General features: G+C 45.4%; 1 protein-coding gene across 3 annotated transcripts in view; it reads right to left on the bottom strand.

Annotated features, from left to right (window-relative positions):
* The window catches only part of mical3a (microtubule associated monooxygenase, calponin and LIM domain containing 3a), an 88,294-nt gene that overhangs the window by 42,032 nt on the left and 31,779 nt on the right, over positions 1–14,483 (bottom strand). For all 3 annotated transcript variants that reach the window (XR_012983441.1, XR_012983442.1, XM_076269414.1), the window contains exons 7-16: positions 13,102–13,202; positions 9,149–9,406; positions 8,057–8,172; positions 6,745–6,871; positions 5,415–5,511; positions 4,418–4,565; positions 2,844–3,040; positions 1,520–1,632; positions 823–879; positions 356–541 (exon numbers count right to left, since the gene is read on the bottom strand). Coding sequence is in view for 1 of the 3 variants with exons in the window: in XM_076269414.1 (XP_076125529.1) it covers positions 356–541; positions 823–879; positions 1,520–1,632; positions 2,844–3,040; positions 4,418–4,565; positions 5,415–5,511; positions 6,745–6,871; positions 8,057–8,172; positions 9,149–9,406; positions 13,102–13,202 (1,400 nt within the window). In the remaining 2 variants the exon portion in view is untranslated. The remainder of the gene's footprint in view (positions 1–355; positions 542–822; positions 880–1,519; positions 1,633–2,843; positions 3,041–4,417; positions 4,566–5,414; positions 5,512–6,744; positions 6,872–8,056; positions 8,173–9,148; positions 9,407–13,101; positions 13,203–14,483) is intronic.

Raw genomic sequence — 14,483 nt, 5'->3', positions numbered from 1 at the left:
GGGGACTGGCAGCTGTTGTCGAGGGAGATTAACCAAAACACTGTGAATGTTGTCAAGACAAATCACCAGCCCGAAGCAAACCTATCCAAAGTAAATAGTATTCAATATTCCAGGAAGGAAGTCCAGCAAAGTATTTCGGGAAAGTTTAAGTCCTCTGACACTCCCCTGCCCTGATACGCTTAAGAATCTGCGATTATGGAAAAGAAGTTTGTCATACTGTGCCTCAGACTTGACGGGTCACAACCTTTGAGAACAACATTCCATCATCATTACAACATCCTCACTCCACACGACCAATCCTCTGAATCCTCAAGGCGTCTCTCCAGGGTTGTCTGTCCTGCCTTTCTTTGCTCACCTGTCTCCTGAGTCCACTAGGGGGCGCTGGATTGGAGGCTGTGTCCACAAACTTGGCCTGCAGTTGTGTCTGGATGGACTTGATTTTGTTGTAATTCGCCGCCGCCGACGCAGCGTCCACCTTCCGTTCCGAGGGTGCCGTGGAGGCGGACGAACGGTCATCATGGTAACCTCGCTGAAGATCATCCTGAGTGTAGACAAGTCATTCATGTGAGCGTAAATTGCCACAAACATCCAGAGTAAATATCCAGGCACATACAAACACCGGAACACATGCCAATGCTTAGAAACACCAAATGTAGGGTAAGCATCTGTGCAAAAGACAAACCATGTCCTGAAGGACAAGCAAAGAACCTCAGTGTCAAAAACCATTACAATACCAATTCAAGACACAAAAGAATAATCAGATTATCCGAATAAACACTTTTGCTTGCAATGTTGAGCCATCTCTTGATAATCAACCCTTACCTCTTCAGACTGACCAGTCTTTAGCTTCTTGCTCAAACTGTCTTCATCCTTTTTGTCCTGGAAGAAAAGACACGAAAATACATTTGAAATTGTGTTCCATCCACAACAGCGTTCAAGTAATATTCAGTTAAGCACCCAACAAACTGCAGGTATATCCCAACTCCTATCATCATGATGGGCGGTGGTAGCATAATGACTAAAGGTCAAGCATACAGTTGCCAGGAAAGTAGTGGTTTCAAACCAACCTTGACCAGGACACTTAGTAATAATAATACATTTTATTTAAAGTGCCTCTCAAGTCACCCAAGGACACTGTACAATAAGACAAGAGGACAGACATAAACGCAACATAAAAGCATCAAACAGGGACCGTATACGCGAACATAGACACAAAAGCAACATAAAAGCAACATATAAAAATATACAGGGACAGTAAAAGTACACTGTACACTTCGTAAAACACACTATACATTCAGCAGGAGACAAACATTGACAACAAAAGTAGAATTAAATAAAATAAAACAGTAATAAAGGAGCGAGTGGGGTGGAGGAGTTAATCAATTAACTCTCTGGGGAGACTGGCCCTTGTAATAATCAACTTGCTTTGGATAAAGGCATCAGTAAGTATCATCTGTGTCACCATGTGGCAGAGCTGGCAGGTGGGTATGAAATGGGCATGTTTGCGTTGGTGGCTTACCTTGGGGGTGCGTTTCCTGGAGTTGAAGCCCAGGTGGAGCTTGAGGAAGGAGATGGGATGAGACTTCTGGGTGTTTGAGATGGCAGTCGCCCTCTCCTCAGGGCTATGGTTGTCTGCGAGGAGAGAGACAGAGAGGGGATAAGGCCCAGGCATATATATATATATTATATATATATATATATATATATATATATATATATATATATATATATATATATATATATATATACTTATATACACACACACATATACATATACACATATATATATATTGCCGTTCAAAAATTTGGGGTCACTTAAAAAAATTCCATTGCACTCCATTATAGACAGAATACAAGCTGAGATAAGTTGCATTGTTTTTTAATCAGGGCAGCAGTTTTCAGATTACATTATGCGCTTACACAATTGCAAAAGGGTTAGCCTTTTAAAATAATATCAGATTAGTAAACAGAATGTGCCTTTGGAACATTGGATGAATGGTTGCTGATAATGGGCATCTGTATACTTATGTAGATATTGCATTAATGATCAGCCATTTCTATCTGCAGTAGTCATTTACAACATTAATGATAAAAACAAGGACATTTGTGACTCCAAACTTTTCAAAGGTAGTATATATATATATATAGACATAGATATATATAAATGTATGGTGTACATATAAATATATACTGTATACTGTATATGGTGTGTGTTGTGCACACCAAGGCACTTTCCTATCAACTGAGTTGTTCAAATGGCAATAAACTTAAACTTGAACTTGAACTTGATAACACTTCTCCACATCCTCTCCATCATAAAACAAATAAATCAACAGTCCTGTCCCATATCAGCCAACCAACACTCCTGCATGTGGAGCTTAAACTTCCAGAGGGCTGATTGACAATACCAGGGGTGGCGAACCTGCGCATGCAGCTCTTTACCTCCTCTCCTGCGGCTCGCGGCAGCTCAACTGATGTTCCCACTTCTCCTTGGCCTTAGAGTTTTTTATTTTTTAAAATTGCCTATATTTCTGGTAAATGAAAATGCTTTTCATAATTTGATAGTGCTCATAGTTAGGCTGCAATGTTTAAATTCATCATATCAGTTGTTACATTGAAGCATTGCTCATGCTAATAAGTCATTCAGTGAGGGGGGATTTGTGATGTGTATCAGATATCTTCGTTGCTTGCTACTCAAGTCGATGTTGTAGTTGTGTGGGCATCTTTTTTGTTGTGCGGCTCTTTTAAGTTGTGTGGAATTTGTTTTTTGGCTCTTGATGCTGGACTGGTTAGCCACCCCTGGACATTACCAAAGAGAGTGGGAACGCGTTAGTCTGACTCACCACTAGGTGGCAGAGTGTCTTTGAACATCTCGTAGAACTGGCTGAGGTACATGACCATGGAGAGCTTGTCGGGCTCGGCCACCACGGACATCTCCTTCCCCGTCATGATGGGTGAGATGCCAAACTCTCGCTCTGCCACGTCGAACGCCAACTGGTTGTTCTTGGCTACGTCCCGCTCATCCAGAGAGTCAAAGTCACTAGTCATATACACACAATTACACAGACATCATCAGAAACATATGCACAGGAATATACTCAATATACACAAGTACAAGTTAAATCAATGTACACAAAATGTTAAGGCATACAAATATACAACCCTATGCATTATGTATAGAATGACACACAAACAGATGAATACTGAAACATGATCCAAAACTGGATCCACATCCATGACAGTTAAAAAAAGACAAAAACAAACACACACAAACTTACACACACACACACACACACACACACACACACACACACACACACACACACACACACACACACACACACACACACACACACACACACACACACACACTTTCAATCAGGTCAGGTATAAAATCAGGCAGGTGAGACACCACATACCCCTTCCCTCCAGGAACGCTTAATAGGGTTGCACTTGGTAGTCATGGGAACAATAAAAGCTAACAGGGCACATAAAGAGCCCACAGCTGAAGGTCACATCGTGCTCTCTCCCCACACACCATCATCCTAGTGATTATTACCACAGCTTTAAATGGCACCACAAATGAATCACAGCAACAAGACTAAAGGATCATAACCACTCAAGCAGTAATAATCCCAGCCGCTACCCCAAAGACCATCAACGCAGCTCAGTACCGCTGCATCTCTGAAGGCCAACATTAATGCTAGCAGCAATCATCCGTAGCACTAAACATTGCCACTCACAAATCCGATCCGAAAGGCTAACAGCAAACACTATGTTAGGCCCATTGGGATAGCCAGACAGATTAATGCTAACACTGTTTAAAATCTACTCTAGCCGTCAGTGTCAGGCTGCTACAGACTAAATGCCATTCACTGGTATCCATATGTATGTTAATTAGAATATATTTAATCTTATTATGTGAATATACAGTATGAAAAATTATGTGTGTGTGCTTGAGATTGTTGGTGCAAGTATGTAGCTTGCATTCAAGTAAGAGGATATGCAAGGGTGTGTATAAATGTGTATGTCCTTGCGTTTGCATGAGAGGGAAAGTATGCAAGTATGTATGGGTGGGTGTGACTGTTTGTGTGTGGCGTAACTGAGCAGGTTGAGCATGACAGGGCAGCAGATGACCTTTGACCCTGTGCATTCTCATTTGTAGTGATCTACTGTTTCAAACGAGGGAGCCACACACACACACACACACACACACACACACACACACACACGGCTCCAATGTCAGCCCTGACAGGACTAGCCCAGATTACTCTTCCTCCTTTCTCTCTTTCTTTCCTCCATCTGTTCACTCTTTCTCTTGTTTACATGTGGAGCCAGACACAGACTGATGGACAGAAAGAAAGAAAGAAAGAAAGAGAATGGGAGAGAGAGGGGTGAAGGGGTGTAGCAGACTCACATGAGGTCTGGCCGGTAGCGGTGGATGAGAGCGCAGAGGGCCATGCCACTCTTCCAGGAGGTGGTGAGGTCAGTGACGGCGACGGCCCGGTAGCCCTCCGTCTGCCGTTGGCACCAGTTGAGCAGCTTGCTGGAGCGCGCCACTGACTCTGGGGAGGAGAGACGAGAGAGGGGAGGATCAACCAGACGACCAACACACACACGGTACTCGTCAGCCTCCGACAGGACAGGGTGCTGTTAGTGGAGCTTTACTACACAACCCAGAATAGAGGAGAGCTATGGCACAATGCACCTAGCACACACACACACACACACACACACAGTCACACACACAGACACACACACACACACACACACACACACACACACACACACACACACACACACACACACACACACACACACACACACACACACACACACACACACACACACACAAATAGCAGACACACAAATAGCACACTCAAATGCTGTGATGATGGCTTTGAAGGTTAGGGGAAGTTTGACAGATGAATGCCATGATTCAGTTAGATATGATCCGTTCTTCTCTTCAGTGTGTGAGCACGGGAGTGTGTGTGTCTTTAATCCAGTTAGTGAACGCAACACACATAGTCAGATGTACTCAACAGCAACAAATAATGAGATTCTCATCCAAAGCGCTGCGGTTACAAAACAGCAAAATCAGACGAACAGTGCAACACCATTCATGTAAGTCTGAGGTCACATGAGCAGATGTCTTGCGGCAGGCCGGCGGCCATGACGGGCCCATATTAGGTGTCATGCACTCAGATACAGACTGGGCAACTGTTACCTTGCAACTGCTGCTCAAACAGCCTCAACTCTAGGATAAGAATGAGCATATCAGGCATCACTCCACATGTACATAAACACACACATATAAACACACGTGCAACTGGTTCACCGTGGGTTAACAATACGTTGTTATGGACTGAGACTTTACATCACATCCTGTGGGTGGTGGAAGGGGTGTGTCTTACCGTTACGACTCAGTTTGGGCGTGGAGGCGTTGACCACATTCTCCATGTCGATGCGGAGCGTCTCCTTGGATTCGCCGGTGTCGATGAGGTGCCGCACCTGTACGCCACAGGAGGTTATTAACCCAGCAGCAAGGTGTGACAGGGCCACATTTAATGGGCTTTGATGTTCTGACATTCTCTCCACAAATGGTTAGAGCTTACGTGTCTGCCGCGTTTCATTTATCTAGAAGGCTGACATGACTGAATATATACATGCCGGGGTAGAGTTGATTTCTGAGTCTATACATATCTGGAGATATTCTGAATCAATATTCTGATGGTATATAACTTATTTGTGTGCAACGACTTGTATGGTTGACATGTGGCTCCGCATATGTATGTGAATGTGTGTGTGTGTGTGTGTGTGTGTGTGTGTAAGTGTATCTCTGTGTGTGTGTGTGTATTGATAGCAATAATTTAAGGTTAAAATGGATAATAATTTAACTTCAAGACTACTTTTAGTTAGCCATGTAACCCATCTTGGTTTTAAACAAAGACACTATCCCCTCCCCCAATGGAATGCTAATGTGCTGGTTTAAGGCCTATCACTTACACAAGACAAAGGATGCTTCCTTGAGATAATGTATCCATGTATCATGAAATGGAAATGTATTCATGTCTGGTATCATTTTGATAGTCTCATTACAAGGATTGTAATGATGTGATTGTGAGAATGTTTGGAACATTCTATAAGTGATATTTCTGATATATAAGATATCTCTCCTCATGCTGTTCATATAGGTGTGAAGTGGGTGTGAGTAGGTGTGTCTGATACCAAGTGAAGAGCCAACCAAGTGGGATTGTTCTTGGCGCCATTTTTGTTCTTTGTTTAAAACATTTAAAAGTAACTAAACTGCAATGTTTGTCAGATCAGATTTTGGATTGTCAGACTAAGGATGTAGAGCGGAAGAGAGGAGTTGGCTACAGGCCAACCTAGGCCTTTCAGGCCTGGGATAGGCCTACATAGACCATAGACCTTTTTTGTACCCTCTCAGCTTGTAACAGAATAAACCTGATTCCTGAGTTTTCCTGAAGTTCGCCAGTCTAAGATTAATATTAAGTAATTATTCACTACAATTACTTTCAGTATGAAATAGTGGTAGGGAACTAAAGTTACATATTGAGAGATTTTTGTTTAAAGATGTGCATGTCTAGATCTCTTTGTATCTATGTGTGTGTGTGTGTGTGTGTGTGTGTGTGTGTGTGTGTGTGTGTGTGTGTGTGTGTGTGTGTGTGTGTGTGTGTATGCGTGTGTGTATAGTGTCTGTGTGTGTGTGTTACTGCTACACACCTGGTTGGGTCTCATCAGGTGGAGGCTTATGTTGGGGTAGCGGGTGGTAGGGTCAACACTGTACTGGCTGAAGTTCTTGCTCACATTCTCAGGCGTGGTCTGAGGCAGGAGGCGATAGATACTCTCCCTAGAGAGAAAGAGAGGGATGAGTGATGAGCACAGGTGGAGGAGAGGAAAAAAGAAAAGAGTAAATAGAAGAGAGAGAGAGAATCCAAAAGAGTTACATGAGTCAGGAAGAGAAAAGGTTGAGAGGTGTGTGTGTGTATAGGGAGAGAGAGGAGGATGAGAGGTAGAGAGGTGTGTGTGTGTGTGTGTGTGTGTGTGTGTGTGTGTGTGTGTGTGTGTGTGTGTGTGTGTGTGTCTGGAAAGAGAGGGGATGGAGAGGTATATAAAAAATGAGGGGTGTGTGTATATGGAGAGAGGGGGGATGGGGAGGAGGAGAGAGAGACGTGTGTGTGTGTGTGTGTGTGTGTGTGTGTGTGTGTGTGTGTGTGTGTGTGTGTGTGTGTGTGTGTGTGTGTGTGTGTGTGTGTGTGTGTGTGTGTGGAGAAAAGAAATAGAGAAGAGTGGAGAGGATGTCCGGCTCTGTTAAGTGTGTTAAGGGCAGTAGAGAAACTCTGTTCCCAGAAGTGCCCGCAGCAGATGGGCTCAGGGGGCTCTCTGCAGCTACTCCACTAATGATACTCTCACTAATATCTTCACAAGGCACTAATGCAGCCATGCACACACACACACACACACAGCTACATTACGTCTACACTAATGCAAACATCCATGACACCATCTATACACACACACACACACACACACACACACACACACACACACACACACACACACACACACACACACACACACACACACACTATACTGCATTAACATAAGTCCTAGCTCTCAAGCAGGCATGTCCGCCCACACCATAGTGTTCTCCCCTTCTATTCTGATCCTGGGCTCCATACTGAGTGGAAACAACACACCGCCTCCTGTCGGAGCTCAGTCCTGTGGGGGCATCACTCAGCCTCTAACCACAGCCCCCTCACCAAATACCAGAGAGCAGCCAGCCACGTCATGAAATAAAGCCGTACAATTATCACTGGCATTTACTCAAGTTCTACAGAGGGGCCAAAGTGACTCGTGTTGTGAGGTATGTGGAGCGTTTTCATGCCGTGTGTGCGATTAATCGAGTAAGTTGCATGGAGGATTACATTTATCGGTCATGGGAAATTTCTAGAATATCCCTCGTCAAGGCTTTCAGAGAGCATGCTCCGAATACACGGTCTATTGGTGACCTTTTGACCTCTGGCTCCCTCACCTCTCGGCAAGCACCTCCAGGGGGGTCTTGCCCTGTGCCCAGCTGCGCACCATCCAGGCTGAGTCCATGGCGGCCAGGAACCCTCGGGCAATACCAGTGCCCATGGGCCAGAAGGGCTATGGAGAGAGACACACACACACACACACCAAATGGTCAGCACAAACAGCATACCACACTATAATCAGAACAACACATCATGTTCTGCAACATGCTTAGCATTCCATATATCACCCATCATGGAAAACATGCGCGCGGCGCGCGCACACACACACACACACACACACACACACACACACACACACACACACACACACACACACACACACACACACACACACACACACACACGCAAATGCACACACATGCACACAGACACGCACACACATGCACACAGACGCACACAGACACGCACACAGACACGCACACAGATGCACACACATGCAGACAGATGCACACACACGCACACACACGCACGCACACGCACACGGTATCTTATCACAGATCTAATCCAGCTGATAAGCCATTCTCATCTTCAATAGGCTCTCTCTCTCTCGCTCTAGTAGACAGCAGGCATTAGGCTGTGCTCTCTTCAGTTCTGCTAGGATAAGTATTACTCAACTTGTAATACGCTAATTCTCAACCCTCAGCTTGTACATGGCTAGGAAGATATGAGACCGCATTTGCAGTCATTTAACCATTTACTCTCTGACTGGGTACCTGTACGCACCGAGTTTTGCACAGATTTGATTGGACTATTCCTACCTTCTCTTTCCCATCCCACTGAATGCGATCTTTAACCTCCTTCTGATGATACACACCGAGGTCCTGACTCACTGTGGTCATTAAAGATCCCATGGCACTTTATATATGAATTTATTCATTCTTTCACTCTCCACCTCAAGCTGGTGTATGGCGAGCGTGTTAGCACATAATGGCTGCCGTGCATCATCCAGGTGGGTGCTAGGCCTACACATTGGTGATGGTAAGGGAAGTTCTCCCTTTACTGTAAAGCATTTGGGTGCCTTGATATAGAGTTATATAAATGCAAGTTGTTGTTGTTGTCGTCGTTGTTGTCCAGTCCAGTCCCCTCACCTCCAGCAGACTGTCCCCGACCAAGGCCACTAGCAGCTGGTGTCCGTGGCGCTGGCGCACCAGTGCGGCGTTCTCCGAGGCGTACATGCAGGTGAAGTCGAACATGGCCACGTCCGGCTGGCCGTAGTGGTTGATGGCGAAGTCCAGCGCGGGAAGCCGTTGGTTGGTGGAGAAGTCGGCCGCCTCGCGAGCGTACGACAGCAGCGCCGCCTGGTCCACGTTGGCCCGCGACAGCAGCATCTCCGTGTCTGCGTAGTCCTGGGGAAGTGACCAGAGGGAGAGGGAGGGAGAGAGAGAGAGAAAGAGACACGGAGAGAGAGAGTGAGAGAGACAGACAGATTGAGAGAGAGAGAGAGAGAGAAGGAGAGGGAGAGAGAGAAGGAAAGGGAGAGGGAGGGGGAGAGAGAAAGAAACAGTCAATTGACAACTGTCAAAAAAGAATTATAAGAGGCAAATATTTTGCACATACTTGTCTAGAGCAGATAAAAAAAGGAAACTGCACAAAAGGGTAAAAGGACAATAGGAAGAGCTGAGTGTGTGGGGAGTGTGTGTGGGGGAAGTGTTTGGGGAGTGTGTGTGTGGGGAGGGAGTGTGTGGGGCGGGAGTGTGTGTGGGGAGTGTGTGTGTGGGGAGTGTGTATGTGGGGAGTGTGTGTGGGGAGTGAGTGTGTGGGAACAGTGTGAGCGTGGGCAGTAAGGAGATGGACAGGGGACAGGGACAACAACAAAACAGACAGAACAGAAGTAACAGTGTCAAATCATGACATTTCCTTTCAAACAAATATAGTGTACGTATAACTATAACTGCTCTGTGTGTGTGTGTGTGTGTGAGTGTGTGTGTGTGTGTGTGTGTGGTGTGGGGGTGGTTATTAAAAACAGGACAATGAACTTGTGTTTGTCTTATGTGTGTGTGTGTGTGTGTGTGTGTATGCAACATACCAGTATGAGTGTTCTTTTACACAGAGAGAAAGTGTACTTATTTATTTTGTGGAAAAATGTTATGAGAGGGTGTGTGTGTATCTTGAGAATGGGTCAGTGTGTATGTGTGTTTTGGTAGAGGGCGGCGAAAGCTGAATTCCTTAGCCATGACTATGTGGAGAGAGTGCGGGACAGAGGGAGAGGGAGAGATAGAGGGATGCTGGATTCAAGAGGACGTTATACTCTGATTCATGCTTCCACAACCAGGCCCTGCTCTCTCTCCCTTCACACAGACAGGGACAATCTCACACACACACACCAGCCTGTCCCAACAAGTATGCTCTCACCCCTCTAAGGTGACAACAGCTGCATGTGCAAACTTAATCACACACACACACACACACACACAGACACACACACACGCGCTTTCACTACTCCTCAAATAGTGACCTCAAATAGCTCACCCTGTTCTACAATGATGGTACTCTTACAGCTACAACTTATGGAACATGCGCACGCACGCACGCACGCACGCACGCACGCACGCACGCACACACATGACTTCAAGTGAGCTTGTGACTTAATTACGTGTCGGAGCAAACAATTTTTTTTTTAAACGTCTGTGTGTGATGGCTCACAGCAAACTTCCTTCTTATTGACTTTGTGTGTGTTGTTTTTCCATTTGTGTGTGTGTGTATGGGTGTGTGTGTGTGTCTACATGCATGTGTTTCCACTGTATGCACTGCCACACTGTACATACTATCTGGGGTGACTTTAGGTCATGAAGAGCCCAAGTTTAGACAGTAAACAGTGTTTGCATAGGCAGGCAGCTCTATGCATGAAGTATGTGCACAATTGCATGTGTGTCAATGTGTGTGTGTGCACTAATTAGAACTAGCCTTGCTAATTCTAGCACTTATCACCTGACAAGAACTCACTGATGCACTTACTTGTCTTATTGTACTGTATTGTACCTTTTCAATTGTTTTAAATGGTCTTAGAATTGTTTTAAAGTTTTAAACTATTTACCATGTTGTAAGTTGCTTTGGCTAAAAATGTGTCAGCCAAATGTAATGTAATGTGTACATTCACTGACATAAGACCCTCAAGAATTAAATCATTGCTGTGCTATAGTAACCTGACTCCGCCAGATGGATTTGCTCCGCATATCCATCTGGGAACTTTTCATTGAAGAACTTTTGGGAAGGGGCGGACATACTGGTTAGCTGATTGGATAAACCATCTGTCTATCACCACCTTTGTTGGTTATCGACGGGCCAAATCAACCAATTAGATGAACAAAGTATTCTTCTAATGCCGTTTAACATACAATTAAGTTAGGTAACGTGACAAACAAAGATGTTTTAACTTACCATTTATGAACCTAATCAACGACAATTCCCATCAAGTTTTCACGGTAGGCCCTACACTTCTGAAGATAGTATATTCCTCCATTATGAACTGGAATCAGCCGTGGAGGATGTCTGTGTCGTTCATTCCTCCCAGCTGCATGGCTGAGACTCATAGCTTCACAGTTTACCCAGGAATACTTTCTAATTTGAATAAAACTTGCGCGATAGCTATGCTCATCTCTGTGGATGCCGTCATGTTGTTCGTTGCGTCACACCTCAACCCGCCTCAAAGCCAACGCTGATTGGACGTTCGTTTGGTGAACTGCTCCAAATTTTCTTTAACGGAAAGTATCCAGACTGATCTGCGAGTGAAACCCTGAAGCTCGCGAGATCAGGATGGTCTCACGAGGCTAGTGCTATAGGCCCCAGTCATAATTCTGAGAGACAAGAGAAGGAGAAAGAGATTGAGAAGATGATAAAGGGAGAGAGAGAAAGAAAGAAAGAAAGAAAGAAAGAAAGAAAGAAAGAAAGAAAGCGAGAGAGAGAGAGCATATGTGTATGCTGGCATTTGTTCGTGCGTCAGCGGCACTTGTTAATGATGGGGCAGTCTTGGCAGTGTATAGCGAGGGGCCCGACTTGAAAAGATTCCTTTTCGTCCGCCCCAGGGACAGCATGTGTGTCTACTCCATCAGAATTACAACGGCACACACCCACACACACACACACACACAACAACAACAACAAACACACACCAACAAACATACACACACGCAGGGGCGCAGCTACCCATTTTTGAGGGGTATGCAACAACAATATTGGCGCCCCCCCCCCCCCCCCAAAAAAAAAAAACCAACACAAACAACTAAACAAAACAAAAGGCCAATAATTTACACTGTTACTGTGCATTAGTGTCTATTGAATATGCTTTTAAAGAAATGCTGCCAATTTGATGTTTAACTTGATGTTATACTTGATAAGTATTGATAAATGGTGCATTGCCACTTTAAGAGAGTCTAAACGGTTCTCATATCGTCCTTTTGCCAGCTATTGCTCAAGTCTCTCTCTCTCTCTCTCTCTCTCTCTAATAAGTCCGAAACGTCTGTTGCTCCAGTTTTAGCCTCTTTTCGGCTACATTACACATTTTTCCACACAAGCCTTGTGTGCGCCTCCTTGTTTAATTACCTTAAGTGATCACTCCTTTTTGGGAGCGGACGCACCTAGCAATACACGGGTCAAAAGTGTAGGCGCAGACGCCGACCTTGCTGGTTTTTCCTTTCCTAATCATGGGGCCACATTGTTCCCTGTTGGTTGTGTGTGTGTGTGTGTGTGTGTGTGTGTGTGTGTGTGTGTGTGTGTGTGTGTGTGGCAGTGTGCAAGACAGATGGGATAAGGACAAAGAGGAAGAGAGAGAGAGAGAGGAAGAGAGGAAGAGAGAGAGAGAGGAAGAGAGGGGGAAAGGGAGAGAAAGGCAGAGAGTTAGATGAAGAGAGGGGGAGAGGAAAAGAGGAAGAGAGAGAGAGAGAGGGAGAGGAAGAGAGAGGGAGAGGAAGAGAGGGGGAAAGGGAGAGAAAGGCAGAGAGTTAGATGAAGAGAGGGGGAGAGGAAGAGAGGAAGAGAGAGAGGGAGAGGAAGAGAGAGGGAAAGGGAGAACACCAAAAGGAGCTCAGGGACTCGGATCTCTTACGTGCAGGATCACTCCTTTCTCCAGCAGACTCTGCTTCTTGGCCGTCATGACGAAGTAGTGCGTGTCGTCCTTATAGTAGACGATATTCTCCAGGTCAATCCCTGCATAATCCAATCAGTGTGGAGAGACAGAGGAAGAGATAGAGATAGAGGTGGAGATAGAGACAAAGAGAGAGAGAGAGAGACAGAGGAAGAGAGAGAGAGAGGACAGACATGAGAGATCAAGTGAAAGGCAGAACAGAGAGACAGAGCGGGAGGGAGGGAGAGAGAGAGACATTTGTTAGCCGCCTTGTTCAAGAGGTTCATTTTTCCTCCCTGGTCTGTGCGGCTGGTGAGTCAGCATCGGTCGGAACCTTTGAGCGTGGTCATTAGAGAGGCCGCTGTGAGCGCCAGGCCAGCGCGATTACACGACTCAAAACACAAACAGCAAAGAGGCCTCCCACTGCGTCAGCCCAGCCAGGCCGGCCAGCACCACACAAAAGGCCCCGAGCAGACGGCTTCCTGCCCAAACGCACCCAGCGCCCGCACTCACTCACCGCCTGTCTCCAGCTCTCCTCTACCCTAACTAGCCTCTCCTCTCTTCTCCTTTAACTAGCCTTTCCTCTCATCTCCTTTCATTTCCTCTCCTCTCCTCTCCTCTCCTCTAACAAGCCTCTCCTCTCCTCTCCTTTCCTTTCCTCTCACAAGCATCTACTCTCCTCTCCAGCACACACACAACTATGCACCACAATACACTCATGTAAACAGTGTGCACATATTCCTGCATACAAAGGCATTAAAACATAGACACAATAAACAGGGCAACCCAGTTGAACAAATCCACTTTGAAAGGCTCAAAAACAACTCATCAGCCTATCCCCAACATCTAGACACACTCGTCCACCACACCCTCCTCCAACTAGCCTTTCCTCTCCTCTCCTCCTCAGAACTAGCTCATCAGCCTAACCCCAACATCTACACACACTCATCCACACCCTCCTCTCTTCCTCCAAACACACCCAGGAAGGCGCACACTCACATATGAACACAGTCACCTAAAACCTTGTAAGAAATCTATATGCACTTGACAGTTGACTCATCCTTTCAATGTGAATGTAGCAGAAGTAGCAGGCATGCTAAATGAATGTAACAGAAGTAGTAGGCATGCTAAATGTTATAACAACAGTTGTTCCTTCAGTTTCCTTAAAGGTGCAGTCAGCAAGTGTGCAGGAAGTCAGGTTTGTTTATGTTTATGTTTATATTAACATTTATAAGCTTTTGTCCAAAACAAAGTACATTATCATTTAACCAAGGACCAAATGAAACACACCAGAGAGGTAGCTTATGCCTCCCTTCGATATTCCCAGTGAAACTCGTTTTTGTTTGGGGGACAGGCTTCCCCCA

This window comes from Alosa pseudoharengus, unplaced genomic scaffold (genome assembly GCF_046254945.1).
Source record: "Alosa pseudoharengus isolate Yale_2024_CS ecotype anadromous, Long Island Sound unplaced genomic scaffold, YU_APseudo_1.1 YU_APseudo_1.1_scf_10, whole genome shotgun sequence".
NCBI lineage: Eukaryota > Metazoa > Chordata > Actinopteri > Clupeiformes > Clupeidae > Alosa > Alosa pseudoharengus.
Note: the sequence above shows the minus strand (reverse complement) of the source record. Positions and strands in the feature narration are given on the sequence as shown.